Genomic DNA, 13,523 nt, shown 5'->3' with positions numbered 1-13,523 from the left:
ACAGCTTGAAATCGAGCACCACCAGTGTCTGCTTAGTGATTTACCATACCAAACATTATACCCCAACTATTTTAATGGCTTGCTGAAATAACTATAATGGACAGGGCATATCAGATGACAGATATTAGATATAAAATATTAACTGTACATTTCTGTACTGCAAAAAAAATAAATAAATAAGATAGCCATTAGCCATTCATTTTTTCTTGCATGCTTTTAATAGCTTTCATTTAAACAATGTCCATGAACAACATTGAAAATAGGAAGACACCAAGGCTTGGAAAAAATAAAATGCCTTTATTTTAAGGGCAGGACATGTTAAAAACAGTACTTCTACACGTTCCGACTAAGGAGCCTTCATGGTGTTAAAGGCAATGGCCTTTGCAACTATTGTCTTCTACAGTCAAAAACACAGAAGTTTTCACCTCATAATTTGGAATTATGAAATATATGTGACCACACAGGTTAAAATTTCAGTAAAAACAAAGTTAACTGTTTCACTGTAGTCAATGGAAATGCACCAAGCACCTATTTTCTTGTTTGCTGTTCATGTAGGTTCGTAAAGCTTGGTGACAGTATACTTCAGTTTGTTAGATTTTCTTGCAGGCTTTTAAAGTACTCCATGATCTGCCTTAATTCACAGAATCAATCAATACATGTTCTTTGTCCCTTGAGAGGTTGCAGACTGTTGACTGTTGAGTCTAACAGGCACCTTTTGCATTCAGCAAAGCCAAAATCATTGGCCTATGCTATCCTTGTAAAAGAGCAGTGAGTGGCTGACTCCAGGTTACATGTGGTCTTTTCATTCAAGTGGTAGGTGCTATCCTGATTATATCAAAGGTTTCTGTGTCCTGCTTCTAGCATAGATTGTATATGTAATGAAGAGTGCAAGTAATTGCTGGACAATACAAAACACTTGTAATATCATACATCTAAATTGCTTTATAGAATAACTACTTGCGAAGGCCATGTCTCTTCAGCTGATGCTCCATGTTAACTGTGTAATGAAAAACTTCATTGAGCTACAGCACAGGAGCTGTTCACAGAACCAACAAAAGCAGTTCTGATATGTGATATTGGTACTAAAGCTAGTAACACAATCTGATGACAATATTCCTAGTGTCAGCACTCCAAGAATGTGATTGCTCATGTAGTCAAGCAAGATAAGAGAGGGAGCAGTTTAGTACTCAAAAGGAGCACTTTGCACTTCTAATGGTCTCAGCGTGATTCCAAAACATGACTTTAACAAAGACTGAAGATCAGGCCTACTGCATAAATGATTGTTCATTTCTCTTCTAGTGGAACTGAAGGTGGTTGTGTCTATGTATCTGTGTGTATGTGTATGTGTGCGTGTGTGTGTGTGCGTGTGTGTGTGCATGTGCGTGTGTAAAACAAAACTAAATGAAGGCAGTAACAGTGTCTTTCTGTATTTGGTGTGGCTGCATGTGTATAAATGAGTGTGTGATATTGGGGAGTGGAAGTCTCTATCAGAATTAAATCAACTAGTAACTGAAGGCAACTAAAAGCACACCATGCTTCCCAGACACTTTTAAATGACCCCAAACAGAGTGAAAAACACTCTTGAAATTTCTAATTATCTCCTGAACAACACAGAGGATTCCCACACAACAAGCTTCACTGCTAGGTGACTATATAGAGGAAGCAGAAGAAGAATTGCCAGATTGCTGGTTGATTGGAGTAATTAATTTAATTGTTGGTAGTGGTGTAATGGAACGCAGTTGATCCATGATCCGTACGGATCACCCCCCACGGTTTGGCACGTACGTGAACCATGGATTAATTGCAAAATTTAATGTCTCATTGGAGACAAAGTAAGCAAATTGCTGTAAGAACAAGTCATGGACAGACAGCATGTCGCTAACAGGGATTTTGAAGAGAAACAACCAAACCAGCATCGAGTCTGAAGTGACATCTTTAGGTATGTTTATGTGCTGTTTAATGTGTCACAGCTGAGCAGCAAATTGGCTAGCTAATCTGCTAACTGGTGCTCTTTCTTTGTTTAGTGGCTCATTGAACAAGCTTAGCCGCAGTTAGTTATCATCAAGTGTTGATGATGTGGACACAGGCTATTGTTTTGTTTGCTACTATGTTGAAAGGAAGAAGATATTGCTTTACACAATATATGGAAAGCCAAGTTATTTTTGAATCAATTTTTTCCTTGTCCTGATCTAAAAAATGATCTGATCCTTGAATCAAAACTGTGATATGATCCAAACTGTGAGTTTTGTGATCTGTTGCACCCCTAATTGTTGGATATACTGTAAATCTTGCATTTTGCAGAAGATCAGAGAAAGGATCGCTGGGTTTGATGTGATGTATCTACACAGTCCTCTGACTTATGCAGAGATGAGTTTCATCTTTCAAGGAGAGGGAAATGCAGTGTCAAGCATTTCTATGAAAGAGAGAGTGAAACATTCTATTTTCAAAGCCATAAAGTTGCCATTTTATTCAAGCTTTTGTTGCTGCCATCTTTGCCAGTAGGTATATAAAAACCTCTTCAAAGTCTCAGTGTATATCTACCACAATGTTCAACCTATTATTTGCTATTTGCTGGAAACAACTAAAATATTAGGACAGCTCTGCAGCTCTCCTAAATCCAGAAGCAGAAGAAGTTTACAAATGCTTTCATTCCTAAGATAAGAGTAGGAGGAAATGTGTGTCACTCTGAGATTTTGAACCATACTGGACAGACTTCCAGCTCAGATGTTTGTTAAATATGGGCTTGGATATCATGTGATTCTCGGTTTTGTCCCACATACCAGAAAACATGACAATATCTTTTAGAATGATGCTTATATTTTTGGAGAGATTCTGAATAATACATTATACTCCATTTTCCTTCAGCTGTATGATTAAAATACATGATATACAACTCAAAAATGCATTATATCACTATTGCATTCAAAGGCATCATATTGCCAAGATTAGGAACAGAATGGATCATAATAAATGGTAAAAAGAGACTATAGAGAGAATATATTTACATTTAAATTCATAGTGCAGTAATATACCAGTTATTTCCTATAATTGTGAAGATAATTTCAAACTAAATCAATATGGAATTCAAATCAGATATTTCTGAATTATGTATGTATCACTCTGGGGCCATAACAGATATGGCTATCTAGGAGGTTAACAGATGGTGTCATAAAATGAAATAGGCATCACTCTTAAAATATACCCAGACACTGAGGACATTTATGTCTCCAAATTCGTTTTCACTGCCTCTGAGGAGAAAGGGTGAACGTCAACTCTGAAGTCAGCCGCAAGGGTAAAAACTAGTTAACTTGCTCGATTTTGACTGCTCGTCACGTCCGTTGAGGACAGTGTCATAACATTTTTTTGCCAAATTTAACAGTCAAATAAATGTCTTTGAATACTATAAAAGGAGAATGATAGCACCAACCTTAGACAAGAAGTAAAAGAAAAAATTAAATGTGGATCCACTAATGAGCAAAGTATTTCTGTTACTTCTGAAGAAAAAGAAAACTACTATTTCTTACAGACGTCAAGTAAATGATTATGTCATTTCCAAATCTTTTCTGTCTTGTTTCTCCTTGACAACTGACAGAACAAACTTGTCTGAGGCCTGCAGGGTGCTTGAGAGTGGTTTCTAATAGCACTATGAGTCTAGAGAGAGGAGTCCCACAGCATAGTAGAAAAAGCATTACCCCATTAGAAACTTTCCACCCCAACGTTACTTATATTACTATGGCAACAGCCATGCATGTTACAGCCCTGACAGGCTAGATTTTTGGATATCTTGTGTCTCTCTGTTTCCACATCACCTCCTGGAGAATGTCAAATCTTAATCGCCATGGTAGAAAATCAAATGACTGTTTTTCCATTACTGAACAAAGCGAAGGGATGGGAAGAAATGGTGGCTTGATCCTCAAAGTACAGAGACATCAGATTGTCATGTGCCCTGTGGAAGCCTTTCCCCATGAACTCCTCTAAGGACATCATGTCTTTTAACGCTATATTTAAAATTTTCAAATTGACATGGAGTCTGATTGAGCTTACAAAAGCTCTATCCAGGATAAAAAAGTGAATACAGAGGATCAATTATGGATGATTCACTGAGATAGGGAGTTATTTCCACATCAAAAATGTGAGAGTTGAAACAGTTATTCATCTCTGTGAAGAATCTGTGTCAGACAGAGCTGGCACATTGATGTCTACTGTACCTAAATCCTCACACAAGTAGCATTCATCAGTGCAGTGTTAACTCATTGCAGTTGCATTACAAACCACTGTTCACACTTTGTGCCTGTGCCAGACATGATTTCTGGTCTGTGCTGTCAAGGGGGAAATATATAGCCTGTGAGACGTTAAGATGTTCATATTTGTTCAGGCAGCCACAATAGCAGATTGACAGATGGATTTGCTCCTTTGTGCTGGTGTTAATTGGGTGTTGGACAGACGAGGCCAAGGGAGGAAGAGTCAGGGATATAAGAGTACCGGTTATTGCTACTAATTAAAAAAACAAACAAAAAAAAAACATTTGTAGCAAGGGATTGGCTTTTGTTAACAGCTTTTAATTGTATGGGCATGTGTTCACCTTCCTGGAGATTTTTCAGTATTTAAATGAGATAGTATATGCCTAAATAATGGTTAATTTGTTTGTTACAATCAAATAATGCACATAGATTAAGAGCTGAGGCAATCTGGGTTCTATGAATGACTTATATGGAGCACCACTACTGTACTTGGCATAAATGTCTTTTTTTCAGTATGTTGTTGAATGTTTTATCACGCTGGGCATTAGGACAGACAGTCAACACGACGAGGAGCTTTATGTTAGCAGCCATAGTAACTTCAAAGCTCATAAAAAGCCCATTACTAGTGTTCCATGCAACCCCCAGTGCTCAGTCAGCTACAAGCATTCAGCGGAGAAAAGCTGGTGAGACTGATTCAGTCTCAGAGACACCCTGTGTGGCAGAGCGGCAAGATCATCACAACAACCCACACCTTGAGTATCCAGAGACAGGAAGAAAGTCTGGTGTCAGCAAATGTTTCTCCCACCTCCATAAAAAGACCCCACAAGAAAATGCCCCCGAGAAAATGTCTGACTTGTACCGTGAAGATTTCACATAATGAAAAGTTAGGAGCCAAGTTCAATTTTACTTAAATATGTCTTAGGGATCTGAGAGCTAACAGATCTAATATGGAAGTCACTGTCAGGATTTGACAGTCATAGTGTAATGCTGAAGGCTGAACATAGAGAATTCAGAAGCTGGGGCCATGGATGTGTGCTCTGCTGCCCAAAGCCACCCTCCTATTTTTATACTGGGTGGTCTATTGAAGGAGCAGCAGGTGAGTTATATAGGAGGAACGTTAAGAGCTGCTTTGCACTTAAATTATCATATATAGTGTAAAACTAGGGTATGTCAAATTATCATCAGCAAAAGTAAAAACTGAATTGCAAACATACTTAATTTAAAATGGTGAAATTTGCTTTGGGAAAAAATATATCTTGCTTATTAAAATAAAGATTAAATTAGATATATATTTTATATGGACTCTATCACAGTTTTCACATGAGAGAGACAAAAGTGAAAGAAGCTGTGAAATGGGTGTGAGAAAAGAAGGCCAAACTGAAACACCCCAGGATTTCTTTCCCATTAAATGAGAAAATAAGATGGTTATAATTCTCTGTAAGTTGGCATCTCACTTCATATCAGTGGATTAAGAAATTAATGAAAAGTGGCTAGTCAATCTGACACTTCTAAATTAAGAAGCGAGTATCCAAATGACAAAATTCAAAGGGGGAGAATGAGGTAGAGGATAAATAATTGGCTGGGGATTTTTTTGACAGAATGAGAAGTGGAAAACATGGCAGCTGAGGAGAAGAGAGTGAAAACAGAGTAGGCAGTGGATGCTCCAGGCAATGCCATCTGTGGGTGGATCTGCAAAGGCTACATGCCACACACCTGTGTGGGACTGCCTGGGAGATAAGGCCCTCAGCACAATGGCCCTGTGGCCACCTGTGCTGCCAAACAGGTGCACAGCCCAGCCAATTAAACTATTAGACAAACACAGGCCTCTGGGAGCAAATTAGCAGGCTGCCCAAACATCACAGGAAAAACAAAAAGCAATGGTAAGCACTCACTGTGAAGAACAAGAGCACTTTGATGGTGAGACTTTTGGTGTACATAATTAAGTTTAAGGCTTAATAAAACAAAGTACTGGTTTCACATCACCTATGTGTAAAATAAAGTAAATCATGTGCTTACCATGTTTTAGGGACAGCAGCTATATATAGATGTCATATATCCAAAGTTTTAAATCATTATTAAATCGTATGTAGCTCTTTAGAGGACTGTTACTTATGTAATGTGCCCTGAATCAATTCTCGGTTTTATTAATGTGAGAAAAGAATGTGTCTCTTGATGTAAGTAGAAAGTGCAGAGGCTTTTTTTGCTTACACATTAAGTACAAGCAAAGCCAAATATGTGGACGTCATGACATACATGTTCAATCTTTTGTCACATGCTGATGATCTCTGCAGCTCTTTTGAATCCTGACAGACGGATTACTAAATTAAGAAGGTCGATACATTTAATAAAGTTAATATATTTATACATGAACCAATAGGAGTTTAAGATCAGATTTGCATTATTCTGAGGATTTTTTAGCCATTTAGGTTTCCTACAAAAACGGTCTTAGAAGATGTTTATCTGGCCTTTTCAACTATGAGAAAACTCAAACTCAGAAAATAATAATCTCTTGACTCTACATCGGCATTTCTGTTAAGAGGGGAGTTGGTCTCTATAATGAGAAATACTGTTCAATACAATAAACTGTGAGGCACAACGAGAAATATAAAAGAATAGTAGCAAATCATGTAAGGTTGTTACATGGTGTATACAGCCTCATTACTACTTGGTACAACTTTCACCAGTTTGCTATTTTTTCAGGTATAATCGACAAAAAATGACCAAGATTATCAATACCTAAGGCTAGCTGATCATTATTCTGAGGTGTGAATTAAAACAAGCATGACTGCACTGCTCTATCATCTACTTCATGGTTATTTTCAGTATATGATAACATACCGTACAAAGGTTACATTAACATAGTGGAGTCAGAGGAGTAGCAAACCAAATGTGGTTTTCCTGTGTGTTGTGATCCATGACAATTAAGTGCATTCATATTAATTAGGAGAACCCTTATCCATGCCTCAAGAAATAGTCAGTCCCGTTTCCCAGGAGAGAAATAATAAGAGGCGTGAAGATGAGCAGGGGACCGGTGTTAGGCAACACTTGCACAGTCTACTTCACAGATCCAAAGGTGCCTGTATGGACATGGCCATCTGTGGGAGGCCATTTCTCCTTAAAGCACTGCTCCCTTACATGCTGGTCAAAGGTTCAGCCATTTGAAAACACCCACAGGGCAGACCTGGCCTCACTTACATCCCCTCGGCACCAGTTGGCCTTTCAGAGTGGAAAGGCTGCCTTGGCTCCCCACAGCTCGCTGGAGCCTGTGGAGACTGACTTCAGAGCCATGCAATCACTCGAGGGATAATTACTTAGCTACTTGGCTATTCATTATACTACATAACATACGATATATAAAATGTGTATTTGTGTAAAGCTGAGTTCATTGTAAATGTATCTATGGTTATTTTCTGTATGTACTACTAGCTAATATCGCCCATTACAGTAGTCACCTGAATATCTTTGTATTAGCATGAATCACACTTTGTCTTTGGTTTCAAATCTGTTAATGCAGGGATTCAGCTCTAATGCTGGTACTAACACACAGATTAAATAAATGGTAATCTGGGGCCATGCTGGTAGGTCATTTCTCTGTACCCAGGGTCAACATGAAAGTATTCCATTAATCCAATAACTATTCACTATGCAGCATTTATTGATTCACATTACGGAATACCTCTTCAGCACTGGGCTGGTAAATAATTTAGAGGATCTGCTGTCATAAAGGGTTCCTCTGCACAAGTGGGACCGAATTAAAATTGAAGATCTCATATAAAGGAGAGAAGGCAGAGAATTTGGTTGATAAGTGGAGAAAAAGCTTTCAAAATCAGCAAGACCTCAAAAAATAAATGACTCATTCAAAGCTCAATAGGATTGAGCTGGGGGAAAAAATAATTGATTAATCAATAATAATAACAATAATAATTAAATACATATACAGTATATGGTTTATATGGGTTTGAAACCGAAAAAAGAGATGAAGTGCAGGCATTGTCCATTTTTAGTTTGGGTAGATTGAAGGCAGATTGTACACATGACCCAGAGTTGATCTCTGGGTGAGCGCCACATGCTTATTATGGTCTCAGAATGCCTGGCTTTCTGCTGTGGAGAGCTAGACTTCCTATCTATTAGGGATTAATGGACAGAGTGGTTTGGAATGACAGACACATTGATGATGACTTTAAGCTTGTGCTTGTTTGGCCAACTGCACCATTGGCCGTACTAGTTTTAAAGTTGATGCTGTGTGTCTTCGATGTTTGACTTAGCCATCAAGCCACATCGAACAAATCCTATGAGGTTATCCTACCTGAATGTAAATAGAAATAGGTTGTGTCCAGCAGATAGCACCTCACTGTTAAATATACATTTAGAGGTGTTTCTAAGAAATACGGTACATTAAAAAGCTATATTTCCTCTCATTCCAAATGTAAATAAATACACAGAAATAGAACAAACTGCGTGCATGGTTGAAGTAAAAATACATGCGTGTTGATGTTTAAGGTACATATAAAAGGCATTACTTAGTCCTAATACCTTACTGTCAAAATGTATCCAAATTATGTTTAGATTTAGTTAAGATGGCCAGCAGTCAACCCCTTTCATCAAAATGTGCCATATATACAAATAATGTTACACAGAATACATAACCATTTCCAATGACTCATACAGCTTGGTAGCATGAGTGCAAAGGTTTATATATATATACGTTGTGTGCCTACATTATCATCAAGTCCAAGCTGTTGGGTAATCCACTGTGTTTAGAAGGTTTGACATGTAGTTTAGTGTACTAAGATACATTAGCTGTCTAAGACACACTTTGGTATGTTTTCAGTGTAAACAGTGCCATAGTGAAAAAGTGAAACCAAATAGATGTTTAGAAGAAAGTTAAATTAACAATAAATATATAAGTCCAAAATGTATTTTTTGTAACATTAAAATGTGAAATGTTTTAACCATTATCATTCATGAATCCACCTCAAACAATCACAAAAAATCAAACATATGTTTTGAAAGAATTATTTCAGTCTGGTCTAGTTCCCCTTTGCTCAATAGGATCCCACTTTTTTATTTGTTTGCATTAAGCACAGCTGGCAAATGTCTGTGTCTGTGTTTTGTCTGTACAATATTTTCATGCCCAGAAAAACAATGTGTTTATGCCAATTATTAAAAGGACTGTAGAAATGAAAACTGGTGCAGTTGATCTTATATAGCCAGCTCAAAGCACGACTCCTCATAGTATTTATTTTTAATAGTTGTGAGGAAAAAAAGGAGAAATTCAAAGGGGGCCCTCTTTCGATTTTGATTATCCTTCTAGCATTATGCCAATAATAGTAGATACTCAAAGACATGCTTTGAGCTGTAGAATTTGCAAATATGAAAATAATTCCAAGCTACAAAGCACAGTCTGCAGTGTATGAAAATAGCCTGAGTCACTGACCTGACGGGGTTACTTGTGAGAGACACTCTGAGAGATTCCAGGCAATTAAGTAGCTTTTCCTCTGTAATGCCAGAACGCAGCTCATGGACGTATTCTTGGGATGAAAGTGTACATTCATGCTTGCTGTTCCTTAGTCCACCCTGCAAACAAAATATCAACAGGACATTTATCAGATCAAAAGTGCATTGTGAAAGTCATTAAAAGACAAACTTGTTGATTAGCTCGATTTGAATAGTGTGATGCTAAAGGGGAAAATGGGTTAATCAACAATTACAGAATGAGAAGAAATCCACTTTTACTTGTAAAGACTGAGAAGCATTCATTTATAAAAGGCTATATTCTGTCATTCAATAAGACAGTATGGAAAAAGCTCAAGCATACCATGAACAGGATGTTTAATGCTTAGTAAATACCTTGTGTTCACAGTAGGTGCAGGTGTTTGATCAAGTATAAGCAGTATGAACGACTAAAAAATTTGGCTTTTCATCAAGGTGTTTGCAATAAAAAAGCTGGCCAAAATGTTTGTGTACCAGAAAGAGGATGACTGATTGAAATGTCTAGAAATGTGTTTGGCCAACTTCTCTTTTTCTCAATCAGCCAAGACTCTAATGATAGACAATATTCACTGAGTGCCAAGCACAGGCTCCACAGTACATGCTATCTGCGGCAGCTCATGCTAGAAGTAAATGGATTCTTGTGTATAATCTTCAGAGAGGTCTCTCGGGACATGTTGCTACACTGATGCTTACACAATGAGACTACCTATTGGCAGTAATATACACAGCTAACCCACAGCAGGGAAACACACATGTATACATTCATCTCCCCCTCACAAGCTGAAGCCATCTCTTTGTATTACAATGAGCTACAGCTTGATAGTACAAGTTTCAAGAACAAATATGTGTAATAACATATGTGGTCAAAATAAGTTATATTTCAGGTCGGGGTGGAGTAAAGGTACCATGTAAAGACAAAATGAGGAGACATGCAGCAGAAAGAGCATTAGATATGCCTGAACCAGACTGCTAGGCCAAATCATTTTCACTCTGTTCATTCCTGGACTGCTGGTTCCCCACAAAGTGAGCTGTACTAATAGGCAGTTTGGGAAGTAATAAGCTAGCTCATTTATCCAGAGAAAAGAGAGGCCTGTTGCTCTCCTGCAATGCACAGTTAACATGAAATAACTTTTTTTTTTTTTTTTGGTTGGAAACAGCAGAAAAAGTCTTACAAGAGCAAGCTACCAATAATTCTGCGCTTTAGGTGTAAACTGAGCTCATCATTTGATTGGCGCAATAATGACAAAAAGTATTTATTTGACAAAGACCGCCATGAAAATCCCATTCCTGTTCCTGCAGGGGGGATTCCTGCCAACACTTAAAAGCGGTGTCTTTTCCACTGCCACTGTTAAAAATTATATTAAAGTGCAGTGTTTTGCCTATAATTGCACAAGCCTTGTGAGCCACCAGGCCAACAAAAACCCCTACTAGGTCAAAAAAAAGGCAAAAAAAAAGTTTTTAATGCCAAAAATAACGATCAATAATCAATTATGTATCCGTGCAGCAATCTTCTGAAACATGAATCAACCTCTGTGTTGTCGGCTGGGAAAGTCTTGACACTATGTGAATGCTACTATTGTCAGAGTGCCTTTAAATAATTGAGAGTAAAATCACCAGCAAATGGGATGCGGGTTAGCTAACATGAGCATGACACTGCACAAACAAGCCAAAATATGGGGACAAATATAATCAAATATATTAAGGTTTTCCTCCAAAACTCCCAAGCCAAGCAGAAGTACAGATGGGGAAGAAGGGGGAGGGACAGAACTGGCAGAAGGGAGAGGGGCAGATGGGGGGAGAGCTCAAGCTTATTTTTATGCAATAAATGCAGCTCATTAAGTCATCCTCTCCTTGTGATCTGACTGTGCCAATATGCCATACTGCACGCCTCGTCTCTTAAGACAATTTTTACCGATGTGTACCACCAGGCCTGAAAAAAGAAAAATCTAGGGGAAACACTGAAGTGGAAATATAAGCATACAATTTCTAATGTGATCTTAAACGGTCATACGGTTGTATGACATTTTGCTACACTAAAAGCTTGTGAACAATGGTATACTACTGATATTCCTGTCAGGAATACCTGAGCCTTCATTTCTTCGCTTCACATTTTTCCACAGTTCTGATACTGTGATCTTAGCAGTTGTACAAAAAAAAAAAGAGAGAAAAGTAAAATCTCAAAGGAAGGTAAACTTGAGAGTGTACCTTCACATAATTGAAATCACACCATTCATCTTTTTCTCAAGTACTAGTGGGTGAATGTGGAGGAGTGACAGACTTAACTTTTATTTCACTGAAGGTAGTTATTAAGGCATAGAGAAGGGCAAGAATTACAATCGAGATTTTTCAGCTACTACCTACCTCAGAGTTCTTTGTTGCACATTTCTGCCTAGCACCATTTTTTACATGATTTTTGGTACTGACTGAACGGCAAGACTCATAAATTAAAAAAAAAAAAAAGTTGGTGATTAAAATGAATAAAACTGGATATACAGTCTGTGAAAGCTCAGTTACAGTACAGACTCTTAACAAAACCCTGAAGTGAAATGTGGTGACTCTGAAATTGCAAGATACTCACTTCAAAGTTCAGCTTAGACAATGATGTAACTGCCTTCACAGAAAGTTCAACCACGACAATGAATTTGTTCTGCTTATTTAAGTACTTAAAAAAATCTATGTGCTTTTAATCCCTGAGTGGCAGTGCTTATTTAGTGAAGCAGACTCTTGAAATGATTGCTCAAAGAAAAGTTCATGTCAGTCATGTTTAACTCACTTATGAAAAATGTTTATAGTCAATGAACCGTTTCCTTGCATCTGCGGGAGCACAATGTTTTTTCTCTTTCAGACAGACACAATCGTATTCTTCCACTTTATTCACTTTGATATGTACACAGTTCAAGTGTGACACATTTTCAATCACACACCCAAAAATCTTCTGTTGTCTCAGTAGAGCGGGTTCTCAAATTACAACCAAGGAATACCCCTTCAACAGTTACTAAAGAAAATGTCTAAAGAAACAATTCATGTCATGATATGATAATCACATAATGAAGTCAAGATTAAGTTTAAGTATTATTTAGGCTCAGCAGTTTGGTCTATTTTTTTTCTAGGGACCAATGAGCACAGCCAATGGAAAATATATGAAAAACCTAAAAAAAATCTAAAAAAAAAAAAAAAAAATGCTAACCAGGTATATGGTTCATTTCCATTAATTAATTTCATTTTAACAACTCCACTTTTAAAACTGATTTATTTTCTACTCACTCAACCAAGATGTTGCTTACAGAGCTACTACATGACCTGTTCTCACTCAAATCACACAGGTCACATGTTAGCCAAATGGCATAAAACTAGTCCCTGGACCTTTATGGCTCTGTATATTTTGTCAATTGTCAATGTCTTTTAAAGAAGCTTATTCAGATTGCTCAAAAACACAAGCTACGCCAAAGAAGAAACTATATGGTCCCAAAAAAGTAGGAACAAATACAGGACACTATGGCCAAGATGTATACTATAAAACAATATGCAAACAACATAGGGCATGGAACATAACATGAGACATAAAAAGAAGAGATTAAAGGTTTAACGTGTGGTATTTTACGTAAGTTCGACCAATTAAAGCCTGACCTTTATTCTTATTGTGATACCCACTGTCAATAAAAAACTCTCTACTGTGTAAATGATGTTGTGTGCCTGTTATACAAACTTTCACCTGAACTGTATCTGGATAACAGTACTGAACAAAGTGTGTGAGTTGACCATTAGGCAGCTGCACAGATGTCCCCCACT

At 37.5% G+C, this 13,523-nt stretch overlaps 1 protein-coding gene across 1 annotated transcript in view; it reads right to left on the bottom strand.

The window, feature by feature from the left end:
- diaph2 (diaphanous-related formin 2) overlaps window positions 1-13,523 on the bottom strand; it is a 360,718-nt gene that overhangs the window by 249,299 nt on the left and 97,896 nt on the right. The window contains exon 7 of the mRNA XM_053324402.1: window positions 9,679-9,818. Within this exon, the coding sequence (XP_053180377.1) occupies window positions 9,679-9,818 (140 nt within the window). The remainder of the gene's footprint in view (window positions 1-9,678; window positions 9,819-13,523) is intronic.

Source organism: Scomber japonicus, chromosome 8 (genome assembly GCF_027409825.1).
Source record: "Scomber japonicus isolate fScoJap1 chromosome 8, fScoJap1.pri, whole genome shotgun sequence".
In the NCBI taxonomy this organism is placed as follows: domain Eukaryota; kingdom Metazoa; phylum Chordata; class Actinopteri; order Scombriformes; family Scombridae; genus Scomber; species Scomber japonicus.
The sequence above is the reverse complement of the archived record's forward strand: the minus strand, read 5'-3'. Positions and strand labels throughout refer to the sequence as shown.